The sequence below is a fragment of the Lycorma delicatula genome, chromosome 2, assembly GCF_047948215.1.
Source record: "Lycorma delicatula isolate Av1 chromosome 2, ASM4794821v1, whole genome shotgun sequence".
Lineage (NCBI taxonomy): Eukaryota > Metazoa > Arthropoda > Insecta > Hemiptera > Fulgoridae > Lycorma > Lycorma delicatula.
In genome coordinates this window covers 202,259,668-202,275,437 of record NC_134456.1, presented here as the reverse complement: position 1 = coordinate 202,275,437, position 15,770 = coordinate 202,259,668, and the positions used below count along the sequence as shown (strand labels likewise).

General features: G+C 31.4%; 1 protein-coding gene across 1 annotated transcript in view; it reads left to right on the top strand.

Annotated features, from left to right (window-relative positions):
- The first annotated feature begins 7,921 nt into the window (after positions 1-7,921).
- Positions 7,922-15,770, top strand: part of Wnt10 (Wnt oncogene analog 10) — a 73,732-nt gene continuing 65,883 nt past the window's right edge. The window contains exon 1 of the mRNA XM_075357714.1: positions 7,922-8,147. Within this exon, the coding sequence (XP_075213829.1) occupies positions 7,922-8,147 (226 nt within the window). The remainder of the gene's footprint in view (positions 8,148-15,770) is intronic.

The window sequence follows — 15,770 nt, the reverse complement described above, 5'->3', positions numbered from 1 at the left end:
AATTTACTTACAACTATTTATTGCTTATTTTGGGGGTTCCTTAAGGACCCTCTTATCAGGTTATTTTGTCAGAAAACTTACTTTTGGCTCCGCAGGAGAACCGATTCCATATATAAAATTGTACTTGAGCAAAAAAAAGAGAATTTTTTATTCTTTAAAAAAAAAATTGCCAAGTAATGGTTACCTTCTAATTCGTAAACGCTGAACTTTGATTAGATCAATAACAAAAAATGTTTTATTATATAAAAATACTCAGGGAGTTTTGTCAGACTTTTTACGTGTTTAGCGAGGCTTAAAGTTAAGTTGCACTAAGAAGTTATAAGAAAGAGGACGTTTCTTTACGGTTTTTTTTTTTTTTTTACTTTTTTAATATTATGTATAGTATTAAACATGATTGAGAATCAAATAGAAAAAATATAAGAAGCATTTGCCAAGTTAAAAATAGAGTTTTTATTAAAATATCAAATGTGTATGTGTGAGTATGACGAAAGTTACAACAGTTCTTCTTTACTACTACACAATCAGCTAACTTGGAGATAATTTTGTGATGTAACTGAGAAAGAAAATGTAAAGCGACATTTATTGTTAAATACACAGGTACTAGTAATAAAATAAAGTGGATAAATAATACTGAAAGTTAGTTATTCTGTAAGAAATATTACTAAAGTACTTATTTAATTTTTTTTCTGTTGACGTTAAGAGATTTTATCAGAATACAGTAAAAACTTACAGTATCACTGGGTAGAATTTACTATTGTTTTGAAAATTGATGGTACAACTTAAGATATGTTCTGATGACAAGAATAAACATTGTGGAAGCTACTCATTCACTGACTTACAAATACACAAACATACACACGTGAATACACGCACTTGCTCATGCACACACACGCGCATTATATTTACTTTAGAGTAAACCCAGCCAAACGTTTTTCTACTTGAAGACGTTTTACTACGTATACGAATTTTTTAAATCTTTTTTGCTTAAGTGTAAAATATATAATGCATATATGCAATTAAATATAGATATATTTACTTGTAATTTAAGTACTTCTCATTATAAAAACTTATTCCCTTAAAAGCCTTTTTTTTGCTTTTGTAATTGTATTTCCAAAACTTTTTTATATAGCGTTTTGATTTTTTCAGTTCGCAGGAATATTATTGATTTTTTCCAATGTATTCATTCGTTCATTCGTGAATTACTTAAATCTATAAAAGTTTTCTATACTTTGGATTCTTCTATTAATTCTTGTACAGGAAAAAAAAATATTTTTGAAGTGTTTTTTTTTTTTCTCTTTAATGGAACAGGAATAAAAAAAAGGTACTTACTATTATAATGCTATTTTTTCGATTTTAAATAAGCAAAACTTCTTTCCGGTATACTAATGTATAACTTATTTTTAATCTTTGAAATAGCGGCTGCTTAAAAATATTCACAAACTTTTTTTAATTTTTTAAACAAAAATTCAGTTACAGTAAATTTAGCTTTTGTTTTTTTATCAGAATAACACAAGATCATCCTTGATAGAAAATGAATACATTAACCAATCTTTGTAGGTAAAAATGTAGTCAAAGGAAACCATTTGTAAATACATACATTCTTTTTTTAATTAGCAATATAATTATTTAAAATTCATTTAATTTTGAATAGAAAATCTACAAATTTCCACCATAGATTTTAAACAATATTTCAGGCCTCTCCCTCAAGACACCCTAAGATTTTTTTGGACTTTCCAACCCGTTTTCCGTTGGGTAATTAGTGAATGACCGGAAATAACCGGTCCGACACATCTGATGTCGGTAACAACACATTTTTTTAGAAATTTTTGTCAGATCAATACGCGTTATTTAACATTCATGCTACAAAAAAAAAGTTTAATCATTTTCTGAAACATAAACGTACTTCGGAATTATGATATTTTCAGAAAACTTCAAAGAAGAAATATAATCTATTGTTGGCAAATATTATGCGTGTTTACTCTTTATGTTTACTCTTTACTCTTTATTCTTTATGTTTACTCTTTAGGAAAAATTGATATAAAAATACAATAATTTAGACTATTTTGTAGGATTAGTTTTACAAATTATAATTAAAGTAAAATCATGATATGGTATTAAATGTTTATAAATATAAAATTTATGGCTTATAAATAAAAAGAAATGCAATTTTTCATTATTTTTTACTTTGTTATAACTTTTCTCAGCGTCCCAGATGTTAACAATTCTGTTTTATACAAAATATTTATGATTATAATTAAATCATATTTTTTATTCGCAAATAATTAATAGTTTGTTCATATTCATACGAATAATTATTATTTTCTAATAATAAAAAATAAATCTTTTTTAAAGATTTTATTAGGAAAAAGTAATTATAATGAGAAATTAACTTTGTAGAGCATTAAAGAATGCCATACCTGACCGGGATTTGAACCTAGAATCTTTTAGATGAGAGAAGAGAGTAGCAAGGTTAGCTTTACCAAGGATAGTAGTGATATAATTTTTTTTCAATTTTTTTTTAAATTTTCACTTTAAGTTCCGCAAAAAATATATTTTAATTTGGTTTGGCCTCCAAAGTTATAATTTAAAATAACCATTATCAAGAATCTTAAAGGCAAGCAACCTAAAGATCATAATATAAATTAGAAAACTAATTCAAAGAAACTAAGAAAAGCGACTATATATAAGAACTGATCCTAAGGCTCAATGGGATGGGAGAATAGGTGATATTCTTTTATCTTAATTTTTCTAACCGGTTTTCTCATATTTTTCCACTCACTATAAATATCAATTTGATGTCAGGCTATATATTACCCTAATAACAATCAGAATTGAGGGATGAAAAGAAAAAAATGTTTAATCGTAAATATATGGCGAGAAAATGTTTTTAAAAAGATCTTTCCTTTTATAGTTAAGAATCTTCTAATGAGATCAAAAAAATTTCCTCAACAAAAAAAAAAATAATCAAAATTAATTTCAACAATTCAATTTGAACTTAAATAAATACATAATAAGAATCAAACAGAGAATTTCCTTCATTTTATTTGACTACCGTTAGAAAATAATTAAAAAGTAATTAAATATATTAAAGAGGATAGCCTGTAGAAATAACATCGATAATATAAATCTAAGTAGAAATTAATATATAGTCTGATCTACGTGTCTATAAATCAAGATATATATTACGTTAAACCGATCGACTGTGACATATTTCGACCAGACGTTGCATACAAATTTTTATCTATCGAGTATATTTCATTTGTATCGGTTATATTAAAACATTTTCTTACACCAAAAAAATTTTAAAAAATTTAACGAATTTCGGCATAAAAAGGGATCAAAAGACAATATTTTTAAGTAAATTTAAAGTAGCAATAGAATTTAGATTAAATTTGACTTAGAATATGTTAAAAATTCGATTAATATTATTATGTGAATTAAACGTATTCATTACAACACACTTTAACAACATTTAACAAGCATCTTTAAAATTAGTCAGAATTTTAAAATATTTCTAGATATTTAACTAGTGCTGAAACTAAATAGAAATTATCGGTAATAAGGGAGAGAAGACTAGTAGTAGGTTTTATGGTGGGGCTGTTTTAATGGTGTTCGAGAAGAAGAAACGAAGGGGCTACCGAAGAGGCATGTCGTCGTCAGTTACATTCCATCAACGTTATAAATTTGACTGGATGGGAATGTTCCACCGACATTCAACACAAAATATTCCGCGTGGGAACTTCTTTTTCCTCCTCATCATTTTCCACCTTCATACTTTTATAAGAGCCTTTATTATGTCTTAACATTTTTGACGATCGAATAGTATTTTAATATCAAGTTTTTTTTTCTTCAAATAAATAAATGAATAAAAATTAAGTATAAATTAATTGGTTTCAAATTCTTCTCTCACAATTATTACTACTAAAAAAAAAATTATTTGAAATCTAAAACTCGCTTCATATCAAACTCTCAAATATAATAAATACGTTTTATTGAATTATTTTATTACGATAAATAGAATACTTATAGGATAATAGATATTCAAATTTTGAAGCAATAAATATCTACTTTTCATTATTTATATTTTTTCCAATGTTAAGAAATAATTTATTACTTTTTTAATTTTTTTAAAAGAAAAATGTCATTGATTTTTTAAAAAGATACCAGTAATAATTCAAATTTAATAAAGTAACGAATAAAAAACGATTATCTTTAAACATTTTTTTTTGTTTTTATGAAAAACAATGAAATAAAGAATTTTAGTTTTAATCAAAGTTTAAACATTAAAACAATAGTAAAATATTTATACTTTTGAAAGAAAAAAATGTAATAGTTATTCTTTTTGACGGGCTTCAAAAAAAAAGTAAGAGAGTGTATTCAATTCTTTCTAAGTTTCTTTTATACATATTTCCATTTACGTGATATCTCTTATTTTATAAATGAATTTCCGTTTGTGATTTTTGTAAGTTTTTATAGATGAGCTAAGGATTTTTTAAAAAGTAACATGACATGAGTAACTTAAATAATAATTAAAAGGTACCTTTTAATACATTTTTACAGATTTTTTGGTCGCACAGTGGGATTTAAGAAGGGAAAATTGCATTTTTCTACGTTTTACTTTAAAATTACCTCTTCGTTTTGAGGTACGAGAAGTACGAAGACACCAAACAATTTAATTTTAATTTAATTTTTAAAATTTAATTTTCTTCTATATGTATACGTATATTACCGCGTAAGGTCGAAATTAGAGAATGTCAGTAGTATCCGGTGAATGTCGATACATACCAGATACGTGGTGAAAGATCGAAATATTTGCATATATTATTATGCATTCGGACCTTCGTCGGTTATGTCGACAAACACAGATAATCTCTGGTAGGTGTCGAAACGATACCTAGAATTTTAAAAAAATCACCCAGTACTAATCTAAATAGACTGCGAGAAACCCTCGCAAAAAAAAAAAAGTTTAAATTTATGCCAAACATAACCAACGCTCGCTTCGCTCGCTAATCTGTCTAATCAACTTTAATATACAGATTACATATGTTACTCTCCAACATTGGAGGCGATTAATTAAATTCATTAGATTCAGTATACACTAACGTTGAGAGTTGAATAAAAATATTTTTATTAAAAATTTGAACAAACAGCAAACCATCTTACAATTTATTTTTATCGTTATTGTTCATCCATGCAGTTCACATATTCTGTATATCCTGATAGGCTCTTTCAATTTATAACGTGCTGAAAATCTGATTAAATTTTATTATAAATGCGGTGAATTTGATTAATCGCCTCCAACGTTGTAGAATAACATACATAATTTTTATATTTAATGTTAATTAGACGAGGTTAACGAGAGATGAGGTTTTGTTTGGCTTAAATTTAAACTTCCTTTTTGTAAGAAGGGGTTTCTCGTAATCTATTTACCTTAGAGATTGGTATTGGGTGTTATTTTTGTAATTTCCAGTTATCGTTTTAAACCCCCACCAGAGTTTATCTGTTTTTCGACATATACCGGCGAAGGTCCAAATAAGCAAATATTTCGGACTTTCACCGAAGTAATTTGGTATGTATCGACCGGCGAATATCGACATTTTCCAGATATCGTTCTTTCACCGTAACATATACGCCTGTGTATAAAATCTGTGGCTCAAAAATTCCAGAACTATTAGATCAGTTTCATTGAAGTTTATATATGCTGTAGTAATGTATCTGAAATTCTGCATGTGAAAATTTGATGAAGATTGCCGAGTCGTTCTTCAGTTACGCTCAACTTAAGGTCGACGATTTTGTATAGGTATAATATTCATAGCGCTTCTGCAGCGAGTCATAGTGGTTAGGGAATTTAAATTTGATACTTTTGTGTAGGGTCTACTCGATATTTTCAATTATTTCATCAAATTTCGGTTATAATAATTTAATTTTCTTATAAACAAAAATATATTTTAATATTAATTTTTTTAAATTTTGCCACTTCTATTTTTCTCATTTAATTTAGGTTTTGTATATTTCTTCTGCAAAATATTATACAAAATAATAACTATAAGTCGTTCGTTATTAATTTTTTTTTATTTATAATGTATTTCATAATTTTTAATATTTTTAGATACCTTTTATTATACTTAGTGTTGATTTTAATACCGTAACGAAAGGTCATTGTGATAATCGACATTTTTTCAAGCAAAAATTCAATAAAATTAGGGTTAGAATACAGTATGCGAGTACAACAATAATGCATATTTTGGCATAAATGTCTTTGCTCACATTTAGTAATTTCTTTATGAATTTCTATTATTCCTTTTTTTTCCATAAACGCACAAGTCACTCATCTTTGTTTTTCTTGCCTACTAATTTTTTTCTTACTGAAGACATTCTTTATTGGCCCAATTAAATTTTAAATAAGAATAAAAAAAATATTTAATAAAATAAACTTTAAAAAAATGCTGAATACTAAATACGTTTTCAATTCTTCTTTTAATTTTATTTTTGAAGTTGGTGACAAACTGACTTAAAAAGTAAGTAAATAGTTAGGTAAAGTAAAATTAAGTAAATAGTGTTGTACTTGGTGCTGACTTGAAAAAGTTAAGTTTAAAAAAAGGATTGAGAGATTAGTATTATTTAATTTTTTTGCAATCCTTCTTTTTTAGCGTTATTAGATTTAAAATAATATTAATTAACAAAAGATTAAGAATTTTCACATCTATATTAATTACAAGGTTTGTTAAGCAATGTTTTATAGCTCATCTCAAGCTAAATAGTGAGCAACCGACTTTGACTGGAAGGGTCAATCGCTCTTCTGCAGTTGAACTATAGTTGACAGGAAGTCACTATATTTCTTACAAAGCTTGCTTCAGTTAAATATGAAAATTTATGTAAAGACTTCTAATTATGCATAGACTTATTTATAAACATAATGGATATTATCCTACAGCTTACCAACAGTAAATTAGGTGTCCGAAACAGTGATTTCCGCATGTCGGTTGAACAATTTTTGTTTAATCTTTAAAATTAAGATTTTACTACGAATTAAAATATGAAATCGTTAAAAGTGTACGAAAAGTAGTTAAAAAAAATTTTCAACCAATGTAGGTTACAGAAAGGTAATGGTCAACCTTTCCAGGCCAGGTGTTCTGCCTGAAGATTTATAATAATCAAAAAATTTAAGAAAAATCAAAATTGTTAATAGATAAGAACAAATCCGTTTAAGAGAATTCGAATTTAAAAATGAATTCTGGAGTATAAAAAGAGTTTCTGAAATTATAGATTCAAAATCATTTTTTTTTCCTTTTATTAAAATATACATACGTACATATAGTATTGATAATTTTATCAATGCAGGACAAAGCTGCAATAATTCAAATTTATATTATTTAATTTAATTGAAGTTAAAGCACCTGTTAATGATCATACTTTAATAAAATGGCCGGTAAAAACCTACTAAGTCATAAAAAAATAAACATTTAAATTAATTGTGTTGTGTTGAACTAATTAGATCTCAGTCTTCTTGTTTGTTCACCTCAAATGCTGGGTGCCTAGGCTTGTTTGAAAACGCTTCAAAGTGATTTATTCCAAGTAGATAAACTACGTTGCAATTAAAATAATAAATTCATGTAAGTTCTTTTAATAAATAAAAACATAAACAAATGTAAAAATAAATATAACTGGCTAATCTAGAAGTAAAAATTTAATATAAAAAAATGACCTATATCAATGAAGTAGCGGAATAAAATTCTTAAACAAACTAGAACAAAGATTTATTTCTTTTATAGTTTGTAATGATAAGTAAAACAAGATTAAAAGATAATGGAGCTTACCTGATTTTTAAAAAAATATTTTAAATTTGTTAATGTTAATAAAATTATTAAGACCTAACTTTATTTTTTTTAATTGTGATAAAATACGAAATTACAGAAGTGCAATGGAGACGGCAACAGAAGATGTTCGTGTTTGTAAGACGTTTCCAGGACTAACGAAACGACAGCTTGATCTTTGTCATCGATATCCCGATGTAACAGAGGCAGCTATCGAAGGCATTCAAATTGCCATCACTGAGTGCCAGTTCCAATTTCGTTGGCATCGATGGAACTGCTCATCATTAAGCACAAAAAATGGCAATCCACACAGCAGCACCATTCTACAAAAAGGTACGATTATTTTAATACGAGTTAATAAGTCTATTGTTAATTAGAAATTATTTCAAATGTTTTTGAGAACTCCATAAAACGCTAAATAATCCCCTAATAATATCATGATAATGATCATCTTTATTTGTTAACTCATTCACCCATCTAGATCAGTCTTTAATTTCATTAAAGTGAATGTACCTAGCTACTCTAGGTATAAAATAAATTTAAAGAATTTCTTAGATTAATGTTTCAGAGGGGTAAATAATAAAGTAAAATAACATCTTACTGAAATTATAAGCAATTATAAATACTAATATTTTATAAAAATAGAATAAAATTGTTATTCTATTGTATATAATTAATGTAATTGTTTACTTTTCCTTTGAGTGTAACTAATTTCGAGTAGGTGGAATCTATGTTAAAGGAACATTCTCACAGTTTCATGGATGGATATTGATGAGATTCTTTTATAATTATATAACTAATTTTAAGTATACGGTAAAAATTTGATTTTTAATAATGGAAATAAAACCTACTAAACTATTTTCGTATCAAAAGTGTTTACTCATACAAAATATTATTTATGATACTTGTAATCGATAAGTTTTCTAAATGTTATGGTTAATTTTTTCTGAATTCCGAATAAATATATGTAATTAATTTTTCTTTTTCTCTTTAAATAAACAGAGTTGAGTTTGTAAAATAGCTGCAAAGTTGCGGATCTGTCTGTATTACTTTTTCACAATTGTACGCGTTCTAAATCGCGTTTTAATCAAATAATTAATCTGATAAAAAATTATTAAACTATGATACTGGGACGTATTGCTAAAAAAGGGACTACAATTAGATTTGCAAAATGTTGCAAAGGGAATGTTGCAAGGGAAAACAAGGAAAATAGATGTTAGAACGTATACATATATACACAGTGTGCCGGGAAGCCCAGACTTGAAGAATGTTTTAGAATATGAAAATAAACAAAGACTTTCATGTGGATAAATGCCCCATCTTGCTTCATTTCTACTGTCCGCCACTTTTTTTCATATAAAAATTGTATCTTGCGGATTGAGATATTTTAATGAAATTTTGCGTACAAATACAAAACAATATCTTCAACAAAATAAATAAGTTTGAAAGTCTTACCTTTGAAAATTCCAAACTGGTGACTATTAAAATTTTGTATTATTAACCGATTTGATCAAATAAGTCATCACTTTGTTCATAATAAAATCTTAATTTCGTTTAATATATTATTCGATAAAACTAATATTTACTGGCAAACTTATTTATTTTGTAGAAAATATTGTTGGGTACAAGTAGCCAAATTGCATTAAAATATTTTAAACGGGTTTTAAGGAATAAAAGTTTATTTAAAAACCATGAAATTGCGGATAGAGGAAAAATGAAGCAAGATAAGGTATTTGTTCACGTGAACCTTTTTGTTTATTCTGATGTCTTGAATCAGTCCCAAAAGCCTGTCCAACACCTCTTGGAACACTATATATATATATATATATATATAAGGTAAAAAAAAATATTTTTTTTATATCTCAAATTACATTTAAAATTGGTTTCAAAGATAAACCGATTTGGAAAGTAAAGATGAAAAGTAAATTTCATCACAATAACCAAATGTAAAGGAGTCTCTTTGAAACACATTAATTAATTACATTCTAAACAGCATCAAAAGTAAGCAACAGATAGCATATGCAATGATATAGTCTAGGCACTAGTGATGATGTTATTCTTGATAACGTCAGTCGGGATTATGTAGTATAGTTTTCTACTCATCGAAAGTAATAGAATAGGTTGTGTAGTATAGATAGTATTCAAAAAGCACGCTCGCCCTTTCGCGTAAATGTGTGTCCAGTTAGCTTGTGCTCACGGATCAACTTATTTTTTCGTAGATGTCTACGCTTTTCAACATCACACGTAACTATTTAGTACTGACAATTTTTATATAGTAGTCGCTTTTGGACATGACCTACTCTATATGTTCGTAGAGACGCAGCACATCCGTAATTCTCAGGTTCAGATCCTAATAAGAGTACTTACTTTTATTCGGATTTGAATACCAGATCGTGAATACCGGTGTTTTTTGGTGGTTGGGTTTCAATTAACCACACATCTCAGGAGTGGTCGACCTGAGTTTGTTCAAGACTACAAATTTACCGGTACAGGTACATTACACTGATAAGTCACTAATGACTTTAATTGTTGATGTGACTATAAATAAATTTATTTAAAAAATATATATAAATTTTTTTCCTAATGTGTACATTTCAGTCTATGTACACATAGACTGAAATAAGCAAACCCCCTACAGCCCAATTAGATGAGAACGATGGCATGTAAATAAGGTGTGTAGTCATGTACATTTTTAAATGTAATTAAAATCAGATTTAATAAATATGGACTAGCATAATAATTTATTTAATTAAACTCAAAAACGATTAGCCGTAGGATGCTGAAATTTTGGATTTAGGACTATTGTAACATCTAGTTGTGCAAGTGTCCTTTTGATTGATATCGACTGGATCAAAAGTGTCCAAAAAGCCCAAAATCCAATTTGGATTTTGGACTTTTTCTTAACTGCAGTAATAAGTCCTCATTTAGAGGTTTTCAACGATATATCATAAGTAGTACATATTTTCATTGGTTCCAGAGTTATAGCCAACATTTTAATTAATGAAATATTCTGATCTTACAAGAGGAAGACAGATCGGTTCAAATCCGACTTTATCTCCTTTTATTTAACTTTTTTTTAATTTAAATATATTGATTTATTAATAATTATTAACCTCTGATTGTAAAAACTTTTACAATAATTAATACTAATAAAAAAAATATCAGAAGGTATTAATGAAATAAAATTTTACGTACTTTTCATGTTAAAAAATGCGTATATGTAATTTAATATGCGTACAAGGAAGTCATGTGGTGTCCACATCACATTTTTGTTGTTGTAGTAGTTAAAAATCCTTGTGTAACCTCTTACAAAAAAAGGTTCATTGCACTACCTTATTTATGAGGTATTGTATTTTTGAATACAAAAATAATTGTTAACAATAATCTAAATTGACTTACGAAACGCTTCAAAATTACATTATTACCTTAGTTATTACTTTTCGTATATAAAATAATGAATTTTTAGAGGAACTGGGCTTGAGCTAACAAAAGTAGTATAGGTATGTTTTATTGACAAGGGAAGCGTTAGGTATATTTAAGGAATTAAAGCATGTCGAACTAGCAGGAAGCTACCAAAAAAGTGTGTTGTATTCATTCATCCATCTGATCAATGGACTTGTAACGGTTAAATTAAAGGTACTAACCAGAGACACCAAGGACACCTGGAATTCTGCCAAACTGTCATCTGTTAATATAAAATTTATTTATTAAACCTCATGTTGGAGTAATAAAACATTTTAATAAAAATTAGTATATATCGATAAAAATGAAGCCGAGTTTAAAACGAGACATATTTCAATAAATGACGTAATGTACACCAATCGCAAAAAAATGAATATTAAGCAATGAAAAAAATATTAATAATATTAGTAAAAATTATTTACTGATCATTATAACAAAATTTAGCAGTATGTCAGGAGAAATACGCGTGGTTTGTACTAGTATCAATATTTCTGTTAGCTTTGCAGAGCTATGTTGCTGTAGACTGTATTATTCTGTATCAAGAAGAGATAGTCTACTGGCTCGTACGACTAAAAAAAGCGGTGAGATCGTTCAGTAAAACATTCAGAGTAAAACATCTCCATCACTAAAATGCAAAGCAAAGCAATTAGTGTAAAGTTTTTACTTCTGTTAAAAGCTTTTTATAACGAAGACGATGCTTGGTTTTAGGTCTACGTAGCCTATCTAAACGAATCAAATTCAAAATAATTTGTTACATGATGGCTCATTTTAAATCCTGTATTTACTGAATCTAATCTTGTAGAATATGTTTTTAAAAAGTTATTTCGGGATTTTTCAGTTGTTAATAAAGAAACAGAACACCTGGATTTTTATTCAATTTTTGTACTTTGTTCGTCTTCGAAATTATGTTATTAAATAATGTTAAATATGCACATATTTGTGCTTTTTTGTGACATACAAAGTTTTCTCTCCAATTAATATTTTGAATTATTTTTTTTTGTACATCAGAAAAGTTCGGGATATCTTAATCAGAGTTCAGTTTTCAGAAATAAAAGACTTCTATTACCGAAACAGGAATAATGAAGTAGATCATGTGTTGTCCTTATAAATATTTAAAACTTTGATGAACTTGAAAGCTTTTCTTTATTTAATAAAGTAACCAGAAAAGTGAAAAGTAAGTAACAAAAAAACTAACAAGAAGCTTAAGCTGCCTTACGCGAAAAAAGATACTTCTTACGCGCTACTTACGACTACCTAATTTATTACCAGTTACTTGACTGGTTTGATGCACTAAGTTATTTTTTTCTGTTTTCTGATAATATTTTTATTATTCCTACAAAAGCAATTTACGTCTTTTCAAGAATGAAAATAGAAAACTGCATTTCCTTATACTACTAAATTAAGTTTTTCGATATCAGTTCAAAAGGTATGTCTCTGATTATTTATATTGTCTAATGTTGCTTTATCATTATTCGGTTTTATCTATTTATTAATTAAATCATAAGGTTTTCTGTTCATATTAGTGTACTTTTTTCCTTTTTTTTTCTTTTTTCTTTCCGTAGCGGAGGAAAAATCTCTGCCAGCCGCCGTCAGGCCCGCACTGACGGCAGTGCGGGGCTCTCACCCGCTAAAAACCTCCCCTTCTACCATGAAGGGGCCGGATCTAAGCCATATGGTATTTACAGCCCCTGCATGATCACCCAGGCACTCCACTATCCGAATCCGTGTGGCCGGAAGGCGTCCCCAGGGGGCGATCGACGAGCGACGACTCCGAGGAGCCCCGCTGCCCACCCCCACAAGCTGGCCTCCCTTGATCCTCCATCATCGAACTCCAAGCCTCCATAGATTCGCATCAACTCAGCTTGCCATCGCCTCTCTTCATTAGCCTTCTCTCGTATTATTGAAGCGATCGTAATCGAGACACACTCCCACTTCCTGCTATTGCTGAGCATTACCTCGATTATATTGTTGGCTTCCTCCACACCCTGACCCTCGAGCACTACGCGGAAGTTGCGCCATCTAGGGCAAAAAAATACTACATGCTCTGATGTATCCAGTCCGCCGCAATCGTGACAGCGACTTGTATGGCATCTGCCCATCCTGTACATCTGCCCATCCTGTGTCTCTAAAACATCCATGTACAGACAGGAACTGGGTGAATTCGTAGTCTGTATACCGTGCTTTCGCTCCACCCAGTTCCTGACGTCTCGTATCAGCCCATACCCTTCCTTTGTCCGAATCTCGCCATCTGTCACGCCAAGCCATGTAGAGACCGTTAATTGCCTCCTTTCTGTCCCCACCATTCACTATTGCAGCTCTCATTTGCGCTTGTAAGTCTATGGGCGGTACTCCAGCTATAACCGAAGCCGCCTCGGCGCTGATCGTACGATACCCTGCGATGAAACGTATGTTCAGCCTACGTTGTTGTATAACCAAACACCTCACGTTCCTTGCCCTCGACAACGCTCCCAGCCATACAGGAACTCCATATAACACCACAGAAAAGTACACACTGACCAACAGTTTCCTCTTACCCGTCTGAGGACCGCCCTTATTTCTCATCATGTTGCTCAGCGCCTTCACCACATTTTCGCCCTTTCTCGCCGCCTCTTCAGGATATATAGTAAAGGATCGGTCCTTGTCCAGCCACACGCCTAAATACTTCGCAGCTGAACTAGGATGGACTATCGTGTGTCCCACTCTAAAACGCAATGGATGCAGTCTGCGTCTTCCAGCCATAACAACCACTTTCACTTTGTCTTCAGCGAGCCGTAGACCATGAGCTATTAGCCATCTCTCAACCACGTCAGCGCTTCTTCACCGGCCACCATCAGTTCTTCTTCGGTTTTGCGCACAATCACAAATGCCAAATCATCAGCAAACGCCACCGGGGTGACGCCCGCTGGATAGCGCTGCCTTAGAACATTATCGAAAGCAATGTTCCACAAGGCCGGTCTCAACACCGAACCCTGAGGAACACCCCTCTCCACCGGAAATTTTGTTTCACCACCTTCCGACCTGCCCACCACGAATCTGTCCTTAAAACATTCGTGCAACACTCTTCGCAGGTATGCCTTACTTCTAGTTCACGAAATATAACTTCCCACGGCAGCTCATTAAACGCATTGCGTATCTAACAGCATGACCGCTCCTATCTCTCTCGACCTCCGTGTGCCCTCCGTAGCTAATCGAATAATTTCATGACTTGACCGATCGCATCAATCGCTGAGCGTCCAGGCCGAAAACCAAATTGGTCCTCATGAAGTCCCCCTGCCATCACTACGCCGTCGTTTAGTCTTCGAAGAACAAGTCTTTCAAACAACTTCGCAAAGCAATTCAATAAACAAAGTGGTCGAAACGAAACATGTGCCCCCGTTAGACCAGCAATCTTCCTTAGCATCACTAACCTTGCACCTCTCCACCGTTCAGGTATCCATTCCATCTCCAATATCATATTCATTGCATGCAATAACACCAGGCACCCTCTCAACCACAATTTTTACGACCTCCGAGGGGATTCCATCCGGCCCAGGACTCTTGGCGCCTTTAATCAACTTAGTCGCCTCACCCAGGTCTTGCAGCGAGAATGGAACCATTGATTCCACCACAATTTCCTCCCTTTGAAAGTCCACTCCTTTCGGAAACAGTTCAGCAACGCCTTTCCTCAGCTCATCATCGGTGAGGAGTGGCAGCCGTCTTCCAAACTTTTTTGTGACGATACGATAGGCATCACCCCACGGATCAATTTCCACAGCATCACACAATTGCTGCCACTTGCATTTTTTGGACGCAGCAATTGCTCCACGAAAGTTCCGCCTAGCAAGCCGTAACCTTCCGAGCTCCTCTTCGATGTTCTCACCCCACCTCTGCGTTCGCTTGAGGCAGAGCCTATTCACCACACATCTTCTTCTCAATTCGGCGAGTTTGGGAATCCACTAATATAACCCTGCACGCCCTGCAGTAACTTCCTTAATTACACCAGTTTCCACTCCCACCCTGAAAACTGTGTCTGTCAGCTCATTCAAATCCGTGTGGTCGCTACAGCGAATTTCAAAATCAATAGCCGCCCTGAACTGCACGACACTTTTCTTTCTTTCTTTTTCCTGTTTAGCCTCCGGTAACTACCGTTTTTGATAATACTTCAGAGGATGAATGAGGATGATATGAGTGTGAATGAAGTGTAGCCTTGTACATTCTCAGTTCGACCATACCTGAGATGTGTGGTTAATTGAAACCCAACCACCAAAGAACACCGGTATCCACGATCTAGTATTCAAGTCCGTGTAAAAATAGCTGGCTTTACTAGGACTTGAACGCTGGAACTCTCGACTTCCAAATCAGCTGATCTGGGAAGACGCGTTCATCACTAGACCAACCCGGTGGGTTAAACTGCACGACACTGCCTGAATGAAAACTCACGCTCCAGGTGCCTGCCCATTCTTCCTGGATAATATCGCCAATTTCAAAAGTTATTAGCCTGTGGTCACTGAGGGT